General features: G+C 43.0%; 1 protein-coding gene across 3 annotated transcripts in view; it reads right to left on the bottom strand.

Moving 5' to 3' along the window:
• Positions 1 to 23,025, bottom strand: part of GRIA1 (glutamate ionotropic receptor AMPA type subunit 1) — a 306,881-nt gene that overhangs the window by 25,058 nt on the left and 258,798 nt on the right. For all 3 annotated transcript variants that reach the window (XM_058720887.1, XM_058720886.1, XM_058720895.1), the window contains 2 exons: positions 19,781 to 19,979; positions 14,294 to 14,541 (listed from right to left, as the gene is read on the bottom strand). In XM_058720887.1, coding sequence (XP_058576870.1) covers positions 14,294 to 14,541; positions 19,781 to 19,979 — 447 coding nt within the window. The remainder of the gene's footprint in view (positions 1 to 14,293; positions 14,542 to 19,780; positions 19,980 to 23,025) is intronic.

Below are 23,025 nucleotides of genomic sequence, written 5' to 3'. Positions count from 1 at the left end.
TATTGTGAGGAGCAAATGAGATGACAGATGTTAAAGTGCTTTGGGGTTACTTGTGGACAAGTGGCTGGATTGGAAGTGCCACAAAAGCCACACCTCTTTGTGTTGGCACATGCTCTACCTGGTACACTTGGCCACTGTGTAGAACCCATTCATCATATAAGCCTCTGGCATTTGTTGTTCTCTGCAAATCCTCCTGCAAGGCCCAGGCAGAACGCATCAGGCCTTCCTTTCTGTCCCACTGTACTTGCATACCCTAGAATAGTAAGCTTATCATGCTATTATCCATTGGCTGGCTCCTCCAACCAGAGGAATTCTTTAATGGAACCCAGCACAATAGCTAACAAAAGCTTTTTGATGAATTTTTTTGAATGAAGGAGTTTTACATTTCTGAAATATAGTTGTATCACAACAATATATGTTGTATTACCCAAACCCCCAGAAGCTGCATACTAGTTTTATATGTGTGATATCTATTTCTGACCCTGTAGCTCTTTTTTTTAAGTTTATTTATTCATTTTTGAAAGAGAGGGGGCACAAGCAGGGGAGAAGCACACATACACACACACACACACACACACACACAGAGAGAGAGAGAGAGAGAGAGAGAGAGAGAGGAGACACAGAATCTGAAGCAGGCTCCAGGCTCTGAGCTGTCAGCACAGAGCCCAACGCAGGGCTCAAACTCATGAACTATGAGATCATGACCTGAGCTGAAGTTGGATGCTTAACTGACTGAGCCACCCAGGCGTTCCAGGCCCTGTAACTTTCTTTGGGGTCCTTTGGCTAGCATCACCTGGTACAGTGCAGAGACCTGGATGGGGACCGGAAGTCTGGCCCCTCCACCAGGGGTGCTACGGACAGAAGGTATTTCTGGAGGCATGCTTGATCCCCAGCCTGCCCCACGTTGTGAGAAGCAGTGCACTTACAGCTCATAGTAAACCACATCCGGTCCTGTAACACAGAACCATTTGCCAGCAGCCCCACCACAGGGTCTGTATCAGACACTTCAGAGATGCTTGACAAAAGATAATGGAGGGAATGAATGAAAGCCTCCCTACAATTAACAGAGGGGGTGAAAACACCATTCCGGGCAAGAGCCAGCCCATTGGTCTCATCTCAGCCACCTCTGGTTCAATGAAAGGAAGAAAAGCTGGGCCTATTCTAAGGACTGGCCACCAAAAGACAGACATCAATGTGAACAGAATGCTGAGCAGGCCAGCAGGACCATTATTTTCTTGTGGACTTTAAAATACACAGGGTCATCATGTTGGAGAATGGTCTCCTCCAGTGACAGAGAATGGCTCCCGAGGGAGAGAGGAACGCTGATCTCCCAGGTCTCCCACCCTGGGCCCAAACTTGTCTCTAGCTCTCTTCCTCCTCCCCCTTTCCACTACCACCTCCAGCCCCTCCTCTGTTCTTTCAGCAGCATCCCCCTCCCATTTGTCTTTTATAATGGGATTCCATGAGCGATTTCATTTGAGGGAATGATTCCCTGCTGCAAACAGCAATAGAAAGATAGAAAAAGAATGCATGAATTACTCTCCCTTTCACTCTTGTACTGTATGCTTGCTGGGTCTTTTACCTGAAATATCTTTCTCCCCGTCTTGCTCGTATATATTCTCCCCACTGGTTTGGGGCCCTGTCTGGGGACTGCTACCTCCTCTTGGGTGCCTCCCCAGACTCCACCTGAAGGGTAAGACATTAATCCCTCCATGCATGGTTTTCCCACTGTGCCTTGTTCATCCATCTACTCATCTATTGATCATCTATCATCTTCATGGGATTTCCTCTCTTTTTTGTATTACTATTAGTTGGTACTAGCCTGTGTCTTCTCTATTCCTCTCTTAACTGTGACCAACACTCAACGTTTGAACAGTGCATGCAAAAATTGAGATTTCCAGTTTCTTTGAAAAACCAGATCTGGCAACATTCTGACACAGCAATATATTAAATCAGAACGGAGTGGACCCTTTTCCCTCTACATAGGCGTATATTCTTTTGTTCACCAAGTCCCCATCATTTTCTCTGATCACTCAGAGACTGTCACTTATAGGATAATGTGGTGGATAAAAGAACAGACTCTGAAGCTGGACTGCCTGCATTCAAATTCAGGCTATGCCACTCACTAGCTGTGTGACTTTTGATAATTTACTTAACCTCACTATGCCACTGATCTATTATCTTAAAAATGAGATTCTTAACAGTACCTACTTTGTTGGGTTCTTATGAGGATTACGTGAATTAGGGAATGCATCTAAGGACTTAGAGAGTGCTTGCCATATATAGCAAGTGCTCAAAAAATGTTAACCATAATTATTGTTTGTCAGAGTGTTTGCACTGTTATTTTGTTAGAATAGAGAAAGAGTGACTGTACTCATGGGTCTATTAAAAATAAGGAAAACATGTAAGAGTTTAATGCAAATCCATTTTACTCATTTTCTTTACCTGGCCCTTGGGGGCATTTTTGTTGCAGCCCCTGCATTAGATAGTCAGTCTTAGGGGTCCCAATGTCATAATCATCTTGCTTTCCTTCAGAGCACTTACTTTAGTGCTTTGAAAAATCCTATGCCAGGAATATTGATAAAATTAAATTGTGTGATCATAGTCCTGTGCTTTCATCTGCTGCCTTTAGGATGTGCATTAGTAATGGCCAAAGAGACTCATGAGTTAGGTTGGTTGGTTTGGGGCACCTGGGTGGCTCAGTCGGTTAAGTGTCTGACTTTGGCTCAGGTCATGATATTGCGGTTCATGGGTTTGAGCCCTGCGTCAGGCTCTGTGCTGACAGAGCTCAGAGCCTGGAACCTGTTGCATATTCTGTGTCTCCCTCTCTCTATGCCCCTCTCCTGCTCATGCTCTCTCTCTCTCTCTCTCTCTCTCTCTCTCTCTAAGATAAACACTTAAAAAAAAAAGAGTTGGTTTAATTTATGTTATATAGTTATACAGTAGAACTAGTATTTCCTGGTTCTCATGAATCTACACAAGACCAGACACATCAACTGATTTTATGACATACTCAGGAAGTCACCATATGGAAGTTGGCCAGGTAGGAATCAGTCAGTGGGACAGTCAATAGGAGTTTTCTACGTGCTAAATTTTCTACTAGGTTCTGTGGGACAGTTGGCCCTTGCTTCACTGGACCGTACTTTGAAATATAGGTAGAAAGAAGGAAGCAATAAGAGAAAAGACACCAGAGTGGGGACAAGTTGTGGTGTTTGTAGGCCACAAGTAGCCTGGGCTTGAATAGTGCTATGGATTTTTTTGTCTTAACATTCCTCCAGAGGAATAAATTTAATTCCCCTCAGAATAGAGAATATGATTAAGAGGTCATTATGTTCTTTTTCTGCTAGATGTGTGTGCTGAGGAGGCATGAATAATATATGCAAATATGCCTGCCTGACTTTCTTTTGTTTGGAGACTCCCCTGACTCCCTACCTCTGGCTCCTTAGGATATCAAGTCAACTCTGCTTAGGGATTCACATGGGATTTGCCCCTTTGCTCCCTGAGGCAAAGGCTGATTAGATGTGATTACCAAGCCCATGATCTCAGCACATGGGGTGATTCATAAAAGTTACTAAAACAGATGACCCAGAGTTTCTGTGCAGGGGTTCAACTCAGGGCCATCCCTTCCCTTTCCTTTCTGCTTGCCCTCAGAAATCAGGATTTGCGCAGGACTTTTCTACTTTTAGGCATATGGACGGAAGCAAGGTGGCTATTAGCTGACCTTTGGGGGGCACTGAGTGAAAAAGAGAATAAAACTGTCCATTCAGATATTTCTGTCTCTTGGTATGCTGAAATTTCACTCATTACGATGTAAAGAAGCTGAGAGTGGTCTGGGCCAGAGAAGGCAATCACCACATGTTTGGATCAGATTCCCAAACCAACAGAATAGATGGTCAGTGTTGAGGGGAAGCACAAGGGAAAGGAGAAGTGGGGGAGGAAAGGGGATTAATGGTCAAGGATTCCTTATGCACCATGCAAAGCTTATAGTAGGAACCCCATTTGGAAGATGAAAAATCTAAGACTCTGAGAGATTAAGTAATGATAGTTAACATTTCTTAGTCACTTGAATATGTGCCAGGCACTGTGCTAAGCACCTTATATTATCTAATTTAATTATTTAACAACCACCAATGTGAATGCTAGTGTTACCTCCAGTTGTTGTATTTGGGGAAACTGAGAAAGGTGAAGTAACTTGTCTGAGCAACTCTTGTCATTAGCTGGCAGACCTGGGATTTGTCCTCAGCCCTGACTTTAAGGCCCTAACAATCATCTGATGGTCCGTATGGCTGTTTGCTACATATCTAAGATCTGACAGGTTGTAAATGTGGGAGGCTGGGTCTGAACGAGAGTCTGATCAACACCAAAGCACATTCTCTTCCCACACCCACAAACCCTGAGTGGCAGGACTGGGACAGGTACCCAGACCTTCTCCCCCTTGCTCTGCCTTTGTATAATAGCAGCTGCCTTCTTGGAAAAGAACACTGGCAAGTCTGAAAGAAAGTTGCTGATGAGAGGGAGAGAGAGGGGGAAAAAAAAGATGCTATTTTTGACAGCAACAGCCTCTTAAAAGAAAGCAACATACAATTTGTATACCAGCGGGAGAAGGTAGTGCTTCAGCAGGCAAATCACAGCCCGTGCTGGGTCGCTGTTCTTGCCGTGGTAAAGGCCATTCATTTCCCGGGTCATTCATCTCCCCAGATCCATCCTTGCCACCTCACTCTGTCTGCCTTCCTCCTCTTTCTCTTACTCTGTGTTGCTCTGCCATTTACAAGCTTCTCAAGCAGGCATGGTAAGAACAGAGCCGTAACAGGAGTAAGTGTGCATTTGCCTTTGTAGTTTTAACACAGTCCTTCAGAATACACCTGCACCACGGATCTCCATCCCAGCCTGGTGCTTCAGGAGGGAGTGCTCTGGCTGTGGAGGCCACCTGGTGTCTCATTTCCCCTCATGTTTTAAGGATGCCACCTTAAAAGGTGGCAAAGGCAGTGAGGGGTGTCTTCATTAGCACAGAGGTGGGAATGTGGAAGGAAGGACGGTTCAGGAGTCAGGGTTTATGCTTCAGCTGCATCCCACATATCACGGTGAGAACCTGGGCAGAATGTCACCTCTCTGAGTCTTAGCTTCCTAACTTGTGAAAAGGAAATGATAATGCCTGAATCAAAAGGCAAGAGGAGGGTTCATGCCCGAACGTCCCTAGGGCACTGAATGCATAGGCATTGCCCAGCACACAGTAGGTGGGGAAGGAATGAAGTTTCCTCCCTCTTTGTGCTGATAGTACAGTCAATCAAAATGGTTAGCTCTTCTTTGGTAAAAGGAGTCCAAAGCACTACAGCGTTTTTTGAGAGGCATGAAAATCTTTGGAGGTGTGTTAGGTACAATCTGTCATGGGTCAGTGGGGAACCTTAGCTTACACTGGATGTGTCTTCTTCCATTTTTACATGTGGGGCATTGACATCACCTGGTGCTATGGCCCCATCCTGGGGACAGACAGATATGTGTGGCCTCCTAATGCAAAAAGGAGGAAAGGGCTCCCTAGGGAACTCAGGGCTACAGTGAGCCACTTCCCTTTGCAGGACCATGACTTTCTGACTTGCAGGACTAAATGCAATTGTACATGTGTGAGTTGGGGGAGGGGCAGTACCTGATCTTTATCCTCTGAATCATCATGTCTTCCTCACAGTTTCTGTCCTTAGATCCATTTTTTTTTTTTTTTTTTTTTTTTTTTTTTGCCCAGTGGCCAAGAAGAGGTCCCAAAATCAGGTTGCCTGGCTTGAAAATCCAGCTCTCCAGTTTCCCTGCCAGGTAATCCTGGGCAGGTTCCATAGCCTCTCTGTGCCTCAGTTTCCCGAACTGTACTATCAAGGTGAAAACGATACTACCTTCACACGGTTGTGAGGATTACATAAGCTAATGCACATCAAGTATTTCATAGAAGCTCCGGGGATGAGTCAGGGCTCAATAAATGTTAACAATAGGTCTCATCATCACCACTAAAATGCTAAATCAAGCCCTTATCACCCCACTGCCTGGACCTTTGCACTGGGCTGCCTCGCAAGTCTCCTAGGAGGATTTCTCAGTTTGCTCTACAACCCATCCCACATATTCTGACCTGAGAAGCTTCTGTATTGATGCAGCACTCCTTTGGCAGACCTCCAGTCTCTTCTCTCTCTCTCTCTCTCTCTCTCTCTCTCTTTCTCTCTCTCTCTCTCTCTCTCTCTCTCTCTCTCTCTCTCTCTCTCTCTCTCTCACACACACACACACACACACACACACACACACTTTCTGTCTCTCTCCTTCTCTTTGTCCCACCATCCTTTTTTCTCTCTCTCCCTTTTTATCCCCCATTCCCTCCCTCTCTCCCTTTCTCTCCGGCTCTTCTGAGGATGCAGGCAAATCCAGCCTCTCTGCTCAGAGAGCTTTGTCTCTGATCAGGCCCGACCTGGGTCACAGAGTTCATGGGGTTACCATGACAACAAGCATCCCTGGCTACCCATCAGGAGACAAGGACCAATTGAAAAGGCCTGTCATTGCCCTGGGACATACTGTATTTATTCTCAGCGGCAGGCCCTGAACAGTACTATACTATGGGAGGAGGGTGGGAGGGAGGGAGAAAAAGAAATATCAGGGTTTTATTTTTTTAGTGTGTTCTCTGTGGGGGAGGACCACAAATTGTTCTCAGAGACATTTCTAATGCAGCCGGTGCTGGGGGGTGAGGCTGATGCTCACGTGCATTTCTGATGAACACAGTACATTTCACAGAGAAGGGAAACATGTTATCTGGCTCACAAGTGACTTTTTGGTAAGTCTAATGGGAAGAGGAGAGGGGTGGAGAATTAACATTAATGAGTACCCTCTGTGACAAGCACTTTGTGCTATTTCATCAAAACTCAGAGCAACGGCAATGAATTATTATTACTCCAATTTTACAGAAAAGAAAACAGAGGCTCATAAAGTTATAATGACTTACCAAGTGAGGTCAACCTGCTGGTGAAGTAATGGCCCTTGGACCTGAATGAAGGTTGCTTGACTCCAAGGATCATGGTTTGGACACCATTCAATGTAGTTTCCCTGTCATGCTCCCATCATATTAACCTTCCTTCTCTTTCCAAGCCGCTGCCTTCTCAAACCTTGTCCATCTCTCTTCTCTGACCTCGAGCCCTGTTTCTCAAATGGACTGCTGTCTGCCTATAACAGAGTTGCCCTGGGACTTGTTAAAATTGCACATTTCTCGGTCCCACCCTGGATCTGCGGAATGAGAAATCGCAGGAACGAGAATCTAGAAAGGAGCATTTTTAACCAGCTTCCCAAGATAATTTGACACGTACTGCAGTTGGGGGATGGTTCTTTAGAACAATAGGTTTAGCACCACACAAAACAGCACTTGCTTATTTGTTTCCCAATTACATTCTGGGTTACTGTGATTCTCTAAAAGAGAACTCTCTTATGGTCTCTGTAGCACTCAGATCAGCACTAGGCAAAAAAAAAAAAAAAGTTGTTCAAGAGAGGCCCACAGAACTAACTTGAAGATGTCATTCATGTCACGAGGTCCTAGTATGGAGGTGGGCAACTAGACGACCCTCAATCCCTGGAAGTGGGAACACTTCCCACAAAAGCTTATGTTATCTCTTCCTGAGTCATGGCCTTCACCTCCCTCCTTCAGCCATATGCCAATGGAGACAGACAGTTCTTAGTAGATACTTCCCAGAATAGGGTTGTGTGAGGGAGAAAAATGTATTCAGTCAGAATACCAGTGTGACTAAAATGTTGATGAGCAATCTTAAACTTATGTCTGATTGAAAAAAAAAACAACACCAAATACAGGCAAGATACAGTCAGTGCAATAGGGAAAGAGAAAGGTGATTGGGAGCCTCCACCGTTCTTACTGCAACCCTCTCAGCAATGCCTTTCTCAACCTTCTAGGCACCCCTGAGGTAAAAGTGAGGAGATGCCAATAAGTCTTTTGGGAGGTCAACCCCATATCTGCCCACTTTCTGTCTGTGCCAGAATCAGTTTGTACCTGGTCAGGCCTTAGGCAAGAGCACAAAAGTCTCAAAAAGCTCACATAACAGACTTCTTTTCCAAACTACTAAGACTTAAGGTAGAGGTGATGTCTGGTGAAGAACATAGAGCCCACTATTTCTATCTGTCGCCATCCCATTATGATCTGTAACCACATTCATCCTCCCCTACCAGAATAACTGCAACAGCCTTCTAAATGGTCTCTTTGCTGGTGATCCTCCTCCCTGTGACTCACATTGCAAACCACTGTCAGGATCATCTTTGGGAGCCTGTTTGGCCCAGGATCCCTCTACATCAGTGGCCTTTAATGGCCCCTCCTGACATTGAATAAAAAATACAGAGACATCTGAAATCCTTCACAGTATGACTTAGCCAATTGCTTCTAATTATTAATGCCTTCTTTAGTTAAAGTGGATCCTTTGTTTTTCCTGAAAGCAAGCCCCTCCATTTTCTCACCTCTGCTCATTTGGTGCCCTTCATCTGGAGCACCCTCTACCCATTCCTCATCTATCACAATTTCTTCAGGCCTATGTTGAATGTTATCTCTGCCACAAAACCTTTATAAATCCTTCCACTCAAATGTTGACTCTCCTCCTTTTGTATGTTGCTGACTCTTATGGCACTGGGTAGAACAGCAGGCCTCTGTGTAATTTGGCTCATGAGCTCTTCTTGGTGACACAACATTTAGGGGCTGGGACTGCATCTCTCTCACTGCTCCCCCCTGAGGTGTGTACAGAGGTCTTTGTGGGGAGATATTCAGAAAGGAATCTGTGAAACAATGGAAAGCACAGGGAGTGGATATCAGACCCTTGTGGGTACCCATCCACCATCCACTAAGCTGTAGGAGGAAGCTCCCATCCCCTGGCCCATACATCTGGCATGGACAAGACACATGACAGAAAACAAACATGTCATGAGTGCAGAGGCCAGAAAAGACTCCATGTAACCACGGTCACAGTTAAAGACCAGATTTTGACCAGCGTCCTGATTAGGGTATAACTCAGCAAATCCATCAAATTCCTGGTAAATGGCTTGTGAAGGAGAATCATTAGTTGAGATTTTAACTCAGGCCAATCTGGTGTGGCTTCCTTCTTGGGTTGGTAAAACATGGGCCATGCCCCCATACTGAGCAGATTTGAGTACACTGTCTCTAACTGAAGGGATTGTTCATCATAATAAAGAAAGGAGACTTCACTTGGGACCAGTAAATACATTCAGTTGGCAATAAAAGGGCCCAATAGATCATAATTAGTTGATTTACCAATTGCCTTTCCCTAGTGACTGGCATTGGCTGAGCAGGTCTTTATCTATAACCTAAGGGCTTCAGAAACATAATTCAGCCCCTTGCCCAACCCCAGACATGCAGTGACAGCCAACAAACAGCATCTGTTTCAAAGAAACACCACCTGTCCAAATGGAAAATCAAGCATGGAGCCACTTCGCTTCATCAGAGTATTTGTTTCCAGAGCAGAAGAGACAAAAACACCATTCTGTCACTAACACAGCCTTTTAACACTCCATAGGGACCATGGCCTGGCTTCTGCCAAGTAGAGTTGGCAAGTTTTAGAGGAACAGTTGGACCTTAGATATCAGTTCTCTGACCTTCTGAGACAGAGCTGGGTGATCTGCCTTGGCGGAACTTGGAGCTTTTTTTCAGCAGGCTGGAAGGGGGTGAGTGCCCTGTAGGTATGGTAAGGTCTGGCTTTACAGGGAGCAAGTGATGGAGAAAGACTGCCAGGGAAGTCCTTTTTAATGCAGGTACAGGCACTGAACCTGGAGCACATCTGCCTATGAGGGGCACAGAAGCGCCACTTTTATAGGGCAGAAGGGAAGTCTGTAGCAATGCCTGTAGTGTGCTAAAGCAACCTTCTGTAAAGACATCTTTGCAGAAAGAGTTTGCAGCTTTGTGAATGGCTGAACAGTGTCGTTAAAAGTATTTCCTGTGATTCTAAATAATTTGAATTAAAATTTATTTCTACTGCCATGTTGTCTTTAGCACATGTAAGCTCCTTTTAAATGGGGACCAGAGGAAATAGGTACCATCCCTTACTCTTTCTTCACTTTCCTCCTCTGCCATGAAGAATCCTTTCCGGGGACCAAATCAGTGATCCCAGCCTACTAAGATGGCTGGAGTAGGCACATGGGTCTTTGTGACATTTGGGTTGCCATGACTCTTGATATTTGACTATTCCTTGAGAAAATAGCACCATTTGGGGCATGTGAGGCCAAGATATGATGGAACCCTGGCTGAAGTGTGTGTGTGTGTGTGTGTGTGCGCGCGCGCTCACATTTTCTGTGACCATTTTGCAATTCTATGTTTCATGGAATCTCTACACTATTCATTGCTAGAATGATTCCTTTGAATGAAAAAATGAGAGGGAGAATCTCACAGAGGGAAAAGGGATTTTCCTAGGTTAGAAACTCATGGCCATCTTAGGATGAACGTTATTCTTCTATTTTTGAGTCAGGAAACCCCATCGTTATCATAAAAGTTGCCACTGGAGCAATTGGAGCACTGGGGGGAGAGTTGGGAGCATGTGGCCATTATTTGGGCCACATGACTTAAAAATCAACCATCAGTGATCTATATTTGGAATATGTTCCTTTTCATTTATTTTTCCCTTGCTCTTGCTTTCTTTCCCAAAATCCATAAATAGCTTGTTATGTCTTACAGAGATGTAAACAACAGAATTAGGGTCTTCTTTATTAAAGTTGAATTATTTTCAACACTTATCCCAAAAGAATCTATAGGCATGCAAAATCCACAAAAGCAGTGTTACTACTCAAAAAAGTGGTATTTGGTGCATTAAAATGACCATCTACTCTTGCCTTTTGTCTTCACAGTGATGAGTGGATACTCTGGGTTCCAAATGTCTGCTTTTTAATTTTTTTTTTTTTTTGAGTTGTGTGTTATTGCTTGATATGTGAGAATAGGTACTGGGAACCTGGCAGTAAAGTCTCCTGCCTTTAATCATGCTGTCAGTCATAAAGTCCAGTGCAGCATTAGAATTAGGTCACAGGCATGGGCTGTGCAATCAGACTACTTGAACTTGAAATCTGGCTACTTCCTTATTAGCTGTTTGTGTCAAGCTAGTCAAGTAACTTAAATCTGTTCCTCTGTTTTTCATCTGTAAAATGGGGATAATGGTACTTTATAGGTATGAAGTTTATATGAGATGATGGACATACCATAGCATCTGGCATAGAGTAGGCATTCACTCAGTGGTAGATTTTATTATAGTGCAAAGTCATTTGAGTGCCAGATGACCTGAGTTCATGTAACTCAAATATCTAATATTTTCTGAGTTTGTCATCTTGTTCCAGGCATCTGTATGTAGGATGGATGGCAGAAGTACTCTATTGATTAGACAAATAATGTCACCTCTCAGTGCCTTGTTTTCTTAAATTCATATCCATGTATTTAGATCAAATAATATCCTTTACTCATAAAGCCTTAAGTAAACTGTAATATTGCAGCATCATTGATGTTCTCGGACATATAAGAGCTCATTCTCTACTCTGGGCCTTTCTAGGATAATGTTGTATAAGTTTCTGAGATAAAAGTCTCTTCCTTGCCCAAACACTCTCTTTTGGATCCCCTTTGGACTTTGTCTAAACTTGTACAGAGAATCTTTTAAGTTGTTTGAGGCAAAGATGCATGATTGATAAATACCAGGCCATTTGGTTTCCCTTCATATGGTATATTCAGTTATATTTGCCCTCCTAAAGATACCTTTGTTTCTTAATTTTCAGACAGTTAACTTAAAATTCTTCAATATATTTTCATTACTCTTTAAATAAGGACAACAATCCTTTACAAAATGCTTCCCTACTTCATTCTCCAATCTCAACTTAACCTTTTCTCCTTTTTATTACCTGTTCCAGGAGCACTTGGCTTCTTTTAGTTCATCGACTGTACCATGATTTCTTACCTTAGAATTTTTGCACATGCTGTTCCCTTTGGCTGGAGTATTCATCTCTTCCCCTCCTCTTACTTTACATTGTTAACTCCTATTAACCTGTCATATCTCAGCTTGAGAAAAAAGCATGCTTGGAGAAGCCCTCTTGGCCACATTCCATCCATCCTGCACACCAGATTAGACCTTGTTATCTCTGAGTGTGTTTGAGATCTTCTTTGTCTCTATAAGTTCTGCAGTTTCAAGTGGATCAGCTGCTGATTTTCGTCTGCTTGGGACACATAACTTTGGAATCAGGGTATTAATGTTTTCCATAAATACTGGAAAGTTCCCTTTAAATACTGCCTCTACTCCATCCTCTTTTGTCTCTGGGACTCACAGAAGATACACCTGGGATTTTGTTTTCTCTTTCACGTCTCCTAACCTCTTTGTCAGGGTTTCTGTCTTTTTGTCTCTCTTTGTGATATTCTGAGGAATTATCTCCATTTTTCTCCCAGTGTAATAATTTTCTCTTCCACTTTGACTAATTTGTTGTTTACCCCTTCCATTGAGATAGTATTACGTCCCTGAATTCTAATTGGTATTTTTCCAAATATGCCTGGTCCCTTGTGACAGTGTCTTTTTCTTTTAAAAATATTTTCATTACTTAAATGCTTTTAGATGTACTTCTCATTCTTGTTCATGTGGATTGTCACATAATTTACAATTCTGCCCTGCTTATGGCAGCTCCTGAAGAGTCGGCTTATGCATTTCACTCTGGTTTTGATGACCTTTTTCTGTTTTGGCCTTGGAATTTCCTAATTTTCATAAAAATGGCTATTTGTTATAACTTTATCCTGCATATTTAGGTTTTATAGTAGGAGTATTATTCTGCTGTATGGCTGGAAGTAGGTGTCCTCCAGGTCTTTTATCAACTACCACCTGTCATAGTTGTCACGAACCATCAAACAACAATCACCTGTTGAATAAGTGTCTTCCCTGCAATATCAACTACCACCTGTCATAGTTGTCATGAACCATCAAACAATAATCACCTGTTGAATAAGTGTCTTCCCTGCAAGCATGTAATTCCATAGGCGTAGAGACTGTCTGGCTTGTTCAAAATTGTAGCTCCAGGTCCAAGCCTAGAGCCTAGAACATTGCAGGGCTCAATATTATTGAAATGAATGAAAGATGTGGAGGCAGAGGTAGCCCTGGATGTCAATGTGGGTTAAGAACCTCTCTTCATCCTTTTGCAACCTTTTTAAACACTTCTCATCTTTCTTTGAGCATTACTCTCCCCTAAAATTATTTAATCCCTCTGTAAATTGACATGATATCAGTGAATAACGGGTTATTTCACAGTGTGCTGCTTTTAATTATCTTCTATATAGATTTGAACTCACAATCACCTTGGACCTAGGAAGGGCTGGGATGAATATCCTCTTTTTACAGATGAAGAAGCTAAAGGTTGGAGAGATGACAAGACTTACCTTTGGTAAGACAGTAGTAAATCCCAGTATTAAATCTATGTCTTTTGATCCTGAGTCTATAGGACTCTACCTTAGCTGTTTGGAATGAGTACCAAAACTTCTTTATGTGAGAGTAAAGTCTACTTTGCTTCTTTACTGAACTACTTATTTGTTTGTTTGTTTGTTTGTCTTAATATTTTTTGAGAGAACACAGTGGGGGAGGGGTTGGGGGAGGGAGACAGAGGATCCAAAGCGGGTTCTAACTCTGACAGCAGTGAGCCCGATGCAGGGCTTGAACTCACAAACCATGAGATCATGACCTGAGCCAAAGTTGGATGCTCAACTGACTGAGGCACCCAGGTGTCCCTGAACCACCTTTTTTCTTGCTAAAGAAATCAGTATTGGGGAAAGAACGGGTACTGCCATTCATGATACAGCCAGAGCCTTTAGGACTCAAACTACTTGACTTTCCATTTGGGCAACGTGTTTACGTTTCTTTTAGACAAACAGTATAAACCACCTTCTGTCAAAGAATCCAGGTTGCTGGAGAACTCTGTTCGTAACCTACTTGGATATGAGAGTATCTGGTAAAGGATGGTGTGTTATAGATCACACAACACAAACACAAGTTTCACTGATGTTTAACACATTTGGAAGGGTAAGGTGAGGCATGGGGAAGAACACATGGGCAGCGACAGTCATAGCAAGCTGAGGCCCCCAGGTCAATTCCAACCTCAGGGCTGAAGATCTCGGGTGACTGGAATCTTCCAGGCTCACTGGTGTCCAAGAAGAGCCCCCGTGACAGCTTGCATTGTGGCACTGGAGCCCTGAGGCAGACACAGCAGCTTCATTCCTGAGGTAGGGAGGGGAGAGGGAGTACCAAGGAAGCAAATCTTGGCTACTTACCTCAGGGCGGACCCCTTGGGTGTCGCAATGCCATAGCCTTTGGAATCCAAGTTACCTCCCACCTTCATGGTGTCACAGGGTTTCCGCTGCTCAATGTATTCATTCATAGTAGACTCCAGAAGGTAGGCGTATTTGCCTTTGGATTTCCTCACTCGGATCATTCCTTCCTCCGTGGTTCGCACAAAAACTGATGGTTCTGCTGACTTCATGTATGTCCACATTTTCTCAAACACGGCAATTTTAGACCTCTGGCAGGGGACAGGAACAAAGCTGGAGTTAAGTGCTGGCTGCGCTTGGAATTGAGGTGGCACACACACTAATGAAGAGCTGAGTGTAGCTTGATCACACATTCATGAGTGAGATTAGCTCAGGAAGAAACAAATTATGAGTGATTGCAAAATAAGAGGCTCTAATTAGTACCAGTAGGTTCCAAAGTACAAATATCTTGCAAATAGAGAATGAACAGAATAGCTCAGAATCTTTTAATTACTGCTGAATTATATTCTCCTTCTATATGGGAAGAGTTAAGAAATGCAACCCTAATCTAGCTTCTGAAGACATTATAGAACCTATCTATTACTCAAGAAGGCCATAATTTATACTGCCCAGAAGAAAAGGAGAGCTTAATATCAGTGGAATATGATTTCATTATTGGTTCCCCCAATAATAAAAACATTGAGGAATTCTGGATCATGAGTCATATTATAAGACTGACCTTGGAATGTAAATTGTCTGATAAAACTAATAACTTGAGACCTAATACTGTCACCTGTTTATATTTCAAAAGCCTCTCAATCTTGCCAAACTGTTTTCCTCCCCTTGTACTGAACTCACTTTGAAACTTCCCTTCTTTGGGACTTTGCCTAGGCTATTTACTTCTCTTCATACCCTGGTTCTCTCCAGCTACATCCTACTAGTCATTTCACAGGCCAGAACAAATCCTTTGTATTCTGAGGCCACCTTAGTTTCAAGGACAATCATTCACAAGCTCTAGTGGGCACCAGAATCCTGTATATAAATTGTAAATATGGAGATGCCCTGCTCTAAACCTATAGATTCTGATATGGCAGGTCTGGGGTGGAACCTAGAAAAACTCTTTTCTTCCAGGAGTTCCCCCAGATGATTCTGATTTGTAGGCCTCTGGGGCTAAAAAGAGTATTGTGAGGGCTGATGTTCCTCTAGGACACACTCACTGGACCTTCAGGCTAGACTGCCAAGATTGCAAGGCATCCTTGCGTGTGTACAGGTCTTAAATATATGGATGCCATCTGAGGGAGGGGGACATCTTCCCTCTGTGAGTCCTTCACAGAGTGCACCCTTACACATAGTAGGCCCTTAGTCAAGGCCCACAACCCAGGACCACAAATCATCTCTCTCATCTAACATGGTCTTTCTAAAGAGTGTCCTTACCCCAAAGGGTAGATGCATTTTGGGGGTACTGGAGTCTGGCTTTGAAAATGGACACATGTTATACATATATAAGGGGCTAATGTTTTTAAAGAGTGCTAGAGTCATAAAATTCATGTAGACTAGTGGTTAAAATACAGATTACAGATTTATTTAGTATAAAATTATACACACAAAATGTCATTTTTCTTTGCACACAAATATCAGTTTTATTTCTTTGATATCAACATCAAGTGTTGGCAAAATATTGATAAACAGTTAAGTTGTTGTTTGAGCCAAATGATCTATAGAGATATTTGGGCCTAGAAAAAGTCTGGTCTCAATGGAAAATTAAGGGAAATAGTTACTGAGAATTTCAGAGAAGTATTTGGTAGAGTGAATCTATAATTAGATCAACTAGGTGATGCACTTTAAAGTATGGTTGACCCTCTGGAAAGGCCACTGGACTGGGAGTGAAGAGCTTGGGTTCTAGTCTTTCCTCATCTGCTCCACGAGGATTTGGGGCATGGGGACCTTTGAATCCCTTGTGGTCTTAAAATACCTGATTCTTTACATGAAAATACATCATTCAAGCAACAATGTATGAGGAAGAAGAAGAAGAAAAAAAGGAGAAAATGGAGGGAGAATTTCAAAGTTAGAGGAGGATACACCTAGAACCAATCAGAACATCTACAGTGTACATCTCTTGTCGCTCAGGAAACAGAGAAATGTATAAATTCAGCTGTGACCAGATTTACAGATGATCTTCCAGGCAGAAACCCAACAAAATACTCAGCAGGGCAATGGCAAGATGCAATTTGACCTGACAAGATGGCCACGGCAGGGAACTGGGCTGTTGACAGGTAGAGCTGAAGAGCCCTCTGGGCAACAGTATGCAGAAAATTAATATGTCCTCTTGGTCTCACCCCTGTGCCCCAAATGCCAGTGCTGTGCTCATAGCTGCTCAGATTAGGCTATCAGGAAAATCTCATCTCTAGGGATGCGAAGGCAGCATGAGTGGCAGGGAAGATTGGAAACATACTTGGGGTATTTGTTCTTGGATCTCTCCTATCATCTGCAGCTCTCACAGCCCTTCATACATCTTAATTAAACTGTCGATGGAGGATTCAGTGACTCTGGATTGGAGCTGCCAAGAAGCTCTGGGCTGCCGTGGGGACTAGAAGCCATATTTTTTTAGAGACTGGGGTATAAGAATACTTGTGTCACCATGCTCTTCTCCTACCTTATGAGGGTGGTAGGTGATCTTGTTTCCCCATCCACCAAAGTCCTGGTGGGAAAATTCTCAAGGTCAAATTTACAGAGATGGAAGGGCTCATGGGGCATATCTTGTTAGTGCTGTCTTTCTACCAGTAAAAAACTGGGGCCCACAGTGTGGCAGTGAACTGTCCAATGTCATGTACCTTCTTAGTGGCAGAGCCAGGAATAAAACCCTGGTTTCCTGATAGCACCTAGTGCCTTTTCACTGCAACCAGCTGCCTCCCTTATTTTAGGCTTTATATCTTACTAGCCGTGGGACCTTGGACAAATAACAACATTTCTGAGCCTTAGTCTTCCTCTCCTGACAATGTTGATGATGGCACTGACTGCATAGTGTCACCATGGATAGTATATGACAACAGATGTAAAATGCATAACCCAGTGCCTGACATATAGTAGGTATTCTATAAGTGGTGCAATTACTACTACTAATTATGCCCTTTATTTAGGTTTTGCTTTAGGATAAGAATGCCCAATACATGGCTGGCTTGAGACCACTTTCCCTTCCTATATATGTGAGGGATATTGACATCAGTCAAGGAATTCTTTCACACTGTGCCCAGATGTGACCTCAGAATCCCCTCTCAACATCGAACTCCAGGCCACCACTGTTGATCAGAGTTAGCATATGAACTACAACCTATTGTCACGAATGTAGTAGACCTAGTGAGTGCCCAGAGCTTGTAGAATACACACTGTTTTGTTTCTAGATGCCTAACAGTGTCCTGTGGATGAGAAATAGAAATATGTCAATTGACATAGTGATTAACAGAGAACTTTCAAGTCTTAAGTCCTAGCTATGCCTCTGAGTAGTTAGAGCATGATCCTTTTCTTTTCTGGGCCTCAGTTTCCCCAACTACAAAAGGAAAAGGTTAGACAAGATTTGATCATGAGCTCATCTAATAACCTGAATAATCTTTTTAAAAAATCAGCTAATGACACCACCTCATTAGGACAGTGTGGTTCAGCGTCAAGAATACTTTGGCTGGAATGAAGAAACAGAATTTGTGTTCATCCTCAACACTTGCATTATGATTCCCTGAATTTCAATTTCTTATTCACAAAATGGACATATAACTCCTGTTCTACCATAGGTCATAGGTGGGACATAAATGAGACCATGGACGGAAGGTGTTTTGGGGATAGTGACATGCTCAGATATTGGGGATGAGAACATGAGTATGTAATGAGTAAGTGAATTGGCTGTTCCCCAACTTCATCAGCAAAGCCAGGGATATAGGAATGGCTACCTAGACAAATATGAGACATCCCCTTCACACTTTGGTTGCAGGCTAAAAATTCTAGAGAATTATGAGATTACAGGAGGTTTTTCTACTAGCTGGTTGGTTAAGCTTAAGGAAGTCATGTCTCTCTCTAAAACGATAGACTCTGACCACATGACCTCTAAGTTACCTTCTTGCTCCATTGTATTGAAGTAGATGACATTAGCCTTGGAGACTGGGTCAGTGATGGTTAAGACCTCGGTCCCCTTCCTGCTTGTCATGCAGAACATAGAACCCACAACCAAGAAACTGAGCACACTCTGTGGGTTCACTCGGAGTCTGGGGTTTTCTCCATAAAGTTGCAGTGAGAACCTGGTAGGACTGTATGGGATCCCTGTCCCTTGCCTGAAGCAAGGCAGATACTGGCTGTCTATTCTCCTTCTGCTACTTATTACCTGGGTGACCTCAGGCAATTACTTTGACTTCTCTGAACTTCACATATAAAATGGGGAAAACAAATTTCTAACTGTAATGACAAGATTAAATGAAGGTGTGCTGGCACAAGACCTGATTCATAGCAAATGCTAGGTAAGTTGTAGCAATTATTTATCATTTTTCCTTCCTCAATACATGGTAGCTCCATGTACTATTTCTTCAACTTCCAGGAGGAACATGTCTAAAGTCCAGAGAACTACAGGCTTTTCTGCTTTGGGGCATTTGTTCAAGTTGTCCCCTTTGTCTGGAACATAATTAGCCAACCCAGACTTGACCTAGTTTCATGATGCCTAGAAATATTTTCTAATGTTTGTGGCTGTAAATCCCTACCCCTTATTCAAGATGGCTCCCAAATGCCTGTACCCCAAAGCCCTGTACCCACAGAGCCTTGTGTTTTAGATGCCTCATCTCTTCTAATATCATAATGACTTGTTGAGGTAGATATTATTCTCCTGACTCTATAGATGAGGAAATGGTGTGAAAGAGGCTAAGGGCCAGAGAACAAGTAAAGGACAGAGCCAGGGTCTGGCCCTAGGTTTGGATGACCCTAGGCTTGTGTTTCTAAGCTCTCTGCTCCTCTGCCTTCACTCGCTGCCTCTGGCCACAAGACCTCTCCATCACCTCCACTTTCACTTCACATTTTGTCTCTCCTGGCACTGTTAAATAGACCACCTGTTCCAGTAATCATTCCCCATATACCATCTCCTTATTCATCAAGTCTTCAAGGAGAGGACATAAAAGGGCATCAGGTCTGGACCTTGTCCCTAGGCCGATACTAATCAATTACTAATTAGACTGCAAGTATGTGTGGGAACAGGGAAGGAACTGAATGTCATATCCTTTGCAGCCCTCAGAGAAGTTGGCACAGACTGGCATACATAAGGGGTCTGATTCAGTGCAAGAGCTTTGAAGTTATTACAAATATAGAATTGTAGATTTCTCAAGAATTTGTAAGAAGCTGAGAAATGCTCTGAGTTTCCCTGACTTGTACTATGCTAAGCAGTTGCTCTGGTTGACTATAATCACATGCTTCTTAATGAGGATATTTTAATGACAGTAGTGGTTCCCTTTTGTGAAGGTGCTCTAGGACAAGGGATATTCCTACCCTGAAGAACTCCTTAGTGGACCCTGCTTCCAGTGTGCCGTAAGCGATTTCCGTCTGTTTCGCTAGGTCCTCAGCACTCTCGATGGGAGACACCATCCTCTCCACGGTCAAGAAGGCAGCCAGGTTTGCTGTGTATGAGGAGATGATGATCAAGGTGAAGAACCACCAGACACCACCAACGATGCGGCCAGACAGGGACCTGCAGGCCAAAGGGAAGAGGTGTCAGAAGCATTGACATCAACTGCATAAGGCCATAGGGAAGGGCCAAGGGCCAGCCTAAGCCCTGTCAGCAGAGCTGTCAAGCCCTATTGCACCCTTCTCCTCTGTCAGCTAGATGTGATAATTCAAATGTCAGAGAGATTCATGTTGGCATTTTATTCCTTATTACAAGATAAGGACTTGTGTGGTTGCTGTCCTTCATGGGTGATAAAATCCCACAGGCATATATTCACACCACCTTTGCACATACATATACATCAAGACATGTGCCAACAAAGACAGATATGTCAACACTTGACCACAAAATCACAAATATGTACAAACATTATCTATCTATCTATCTATCTATCTATCTATCTATCTATCTATCATCTATCATCTATCTGTCTTACAAACATCATTTTAAATGCAGTTACATATACACCAAATGTTTGTGCACACACATATGAATTGCAAATGCATTTACACACATGATGCACACGTTTGACCATGTTCAGAAATGTTTCCAGATTGCCTTCTCATTACTCTTCTTTTGGCCTTCAAAGGCCACCAAAGTAATGGACCAGAAGGAAAGGAAGGGAGAATGTATTGGAGGCAGAATGTGAACAGCGGTACTTCGGCCACTTTGGGGAAATGTCACTGTTGAGGGCAAGTACAGTTCTCCCCCCTACCACAGGGAAAGAGTTTGGCTGAAATAAAAGACAAAGCATATTTTGTACTGGATCCAAACAGCAACTATGACAATCACAAATGAGGTGAGAAATTGTTCCTTGATGTTCTTAGAGTCCTAGACGTCTCTCTTATGCCCAACAATGAGGAGAGACTTGACTAGTCAAGAATTCTATGATATTTCAGATTTGGATAGGAGGTTTCCAGTTCTAGAATATTTTTCCAAAGATATTACAAACTGATGTTGATGTCATATGATGTGGTATGGTGGACATACAGGGCATCAAATCATACTGAATCATACAGTGATAAAGTTGCTTGCATTCTATTTTTCTTTCCATCCAGCTTGATTTGTTAAGTAAGTGTCATCCTGGCACTACTATAATTGTACATCCTTTCTAACATGTGCCTTGACAGCCTTAAGCTCAGAGCTTTCAGTAGGTGACAGTGCTTAACTAAAACTTAATACTTAACCACCAAAGAAATCACCAATACAACCTATAAGTTTTACAGATAAATTCGAGTCTCAAATCACACTGACTCAGGAGAAGAACCCAGGCCTGCTAGCTTGCTTGATTGTCCCACAATGCTCTGAAAACCCTACCCAACATTCTCTGTGTTATTCCCATGTTCCTGTGTGTCCCACTTTGTTTGCATGTCTTACAGGCTCCTTTTGATTCTAGGCAGACAGTGCTCACTTCAAAAAATTCAGCAAATATTTGTTGTTGCTTGCTATATGGAAAATAATGTTCTTAGATGCTTCCTATTAAAAGAGGAAATAAGAGGAAATTTGTTCAGGAATGAGATCAGGAGAGTGGAGCAAAGCTATGCCCTGTGAAGAATGACTGCAGGAGGAGGGAACCAGAAAAAGAGACTTGGAGAGAGGTGTTCCCTGAAGGATTGATAGGAGGCTGCTGCCATGAGACCCGATTTAGGAGCATTTGGTACAAGTGTTTTAGCAATACAAGGAGTGGGTATTTGATAGGTAGGGTGGTGCAACAATGAGTTGGCTATTCTGAGGGTGAGAGTGGGTTTCCCCATTTCTGAAGATGTTCACTTGGTGGACCATTCACAAAGAAGCTGTGTTGGTGCCTACTCTTAGTCCCCAGGGTACGACGTGCTGGAGACATGTCTACACAGAGGGTCATATATTACACAGGGCCAGCTTTCTCTCTTACTCCTCCCATCTCTCCCTTTCTGTGATTTGAAATGATAACTAGGTATAACAGGATGCATGGCTTCCATTGGGCAGTCAAGCAAAATGAGATACAAAGAGGCAAACTTATTCTTTCCATGCCCTAGGGGTAGTACACATATGTACTCAAAATCACAGGATCTTCTTTTCACCTTAGGAGGTGGCAAATATCAGTGTCCTGGGGCTGTGTGAAGATGCTACTCTTTTCCCAACTCTGGGTGACCACAGTAGCATCTAAACTAGACTTCCCTCCATGCAGCCCCTCCTTCCACTCCTCTGCTGAATCAGTTTGAGTGGTCTTTTTAAAAATGTGAATTGTATTATGTTGCTTCTTTGTTTAAAATCCATGAAAGCCTTTCTCTTACACTTGGAATAAAATTCAAACTCCTTGGTGACCATCAAGGTCCCATGTGGTCTGGCCCCTGGCCTGCTCACCAGTGTGTCCACAACATGCTTTCTGTACTCTGGTCACACTGGGCTTTGTTTGGTTCTTTCTATTCAAAAGTCTCATACCCTTATCACATGCCACTCTTGCCCCCACTCCCACCCCCATCATTGTTTCAACCCTATTCATCCTTCAGACCTCAACCCACCTAGCACTTTTTCAGCATTCAGGCTTAAGAATCTCAGAGCCTCATGTAGCTCACATTGTCATTGAAATTGGATCTCTGTGTGTTTGTTGACTATCATTCCCCTAGATCATAAGCTCCATGAGAGTAAAGAATCTTATAGCACCTAGCACAGAGTGGGCCTCAATAACAAGTGAATTCATGAATATCACCTCTCTCATAACCTGCCAACTCTATTCACATTGGATTCTAGAGACCAGGAATATTTTTCAGGGCCAGGAGAATTCAAACTTGCTTATAGACCAGGATGTCTGGAGTAACAGCCTCAAACCAAGTGTTCAGGATGGCTATTTCCTTTTCCAACATTACTGAACTGAGAGACCCAGCTAAAGTATCCCAAGTTGGGGATCATCTAGTGAAACTCAAAACCCTCCCAAGAAAGTTCTAAGTCAATGGGTCCTTCTTCCCTGTTCTTCTTTAATTAATATTTATCTGCTAGGCATTGAGAGCAGCTTACCCTGCACACTATTTCCCACATCCCCACCTATTTAATAAAGATACCAAAGAAGGAGTCTGTTGTTTAACAGCCAGTA

The sequence above is a fragment of the Neofelis nebulosa genome, chromosome 1 (genome assembly GCF_028018385.1).
Source record: "Neofelis nebulosa isolate mNeoNeb1 chromosome 1, mNeoNeb1.pri, whole genome shotgun sequence".
NCBI classification, from domain to species: Eukaryota; Metazoa; Chordata; class Mammalia; order Carnivora; family Felidae; genus Neofelis; species Neofelis nebulosa.
The sequence above is the reverse complement of the archived record's forward strand: the minus strand, read 5'-3'. Positions and strand labels throughout refer to the sequence as shown.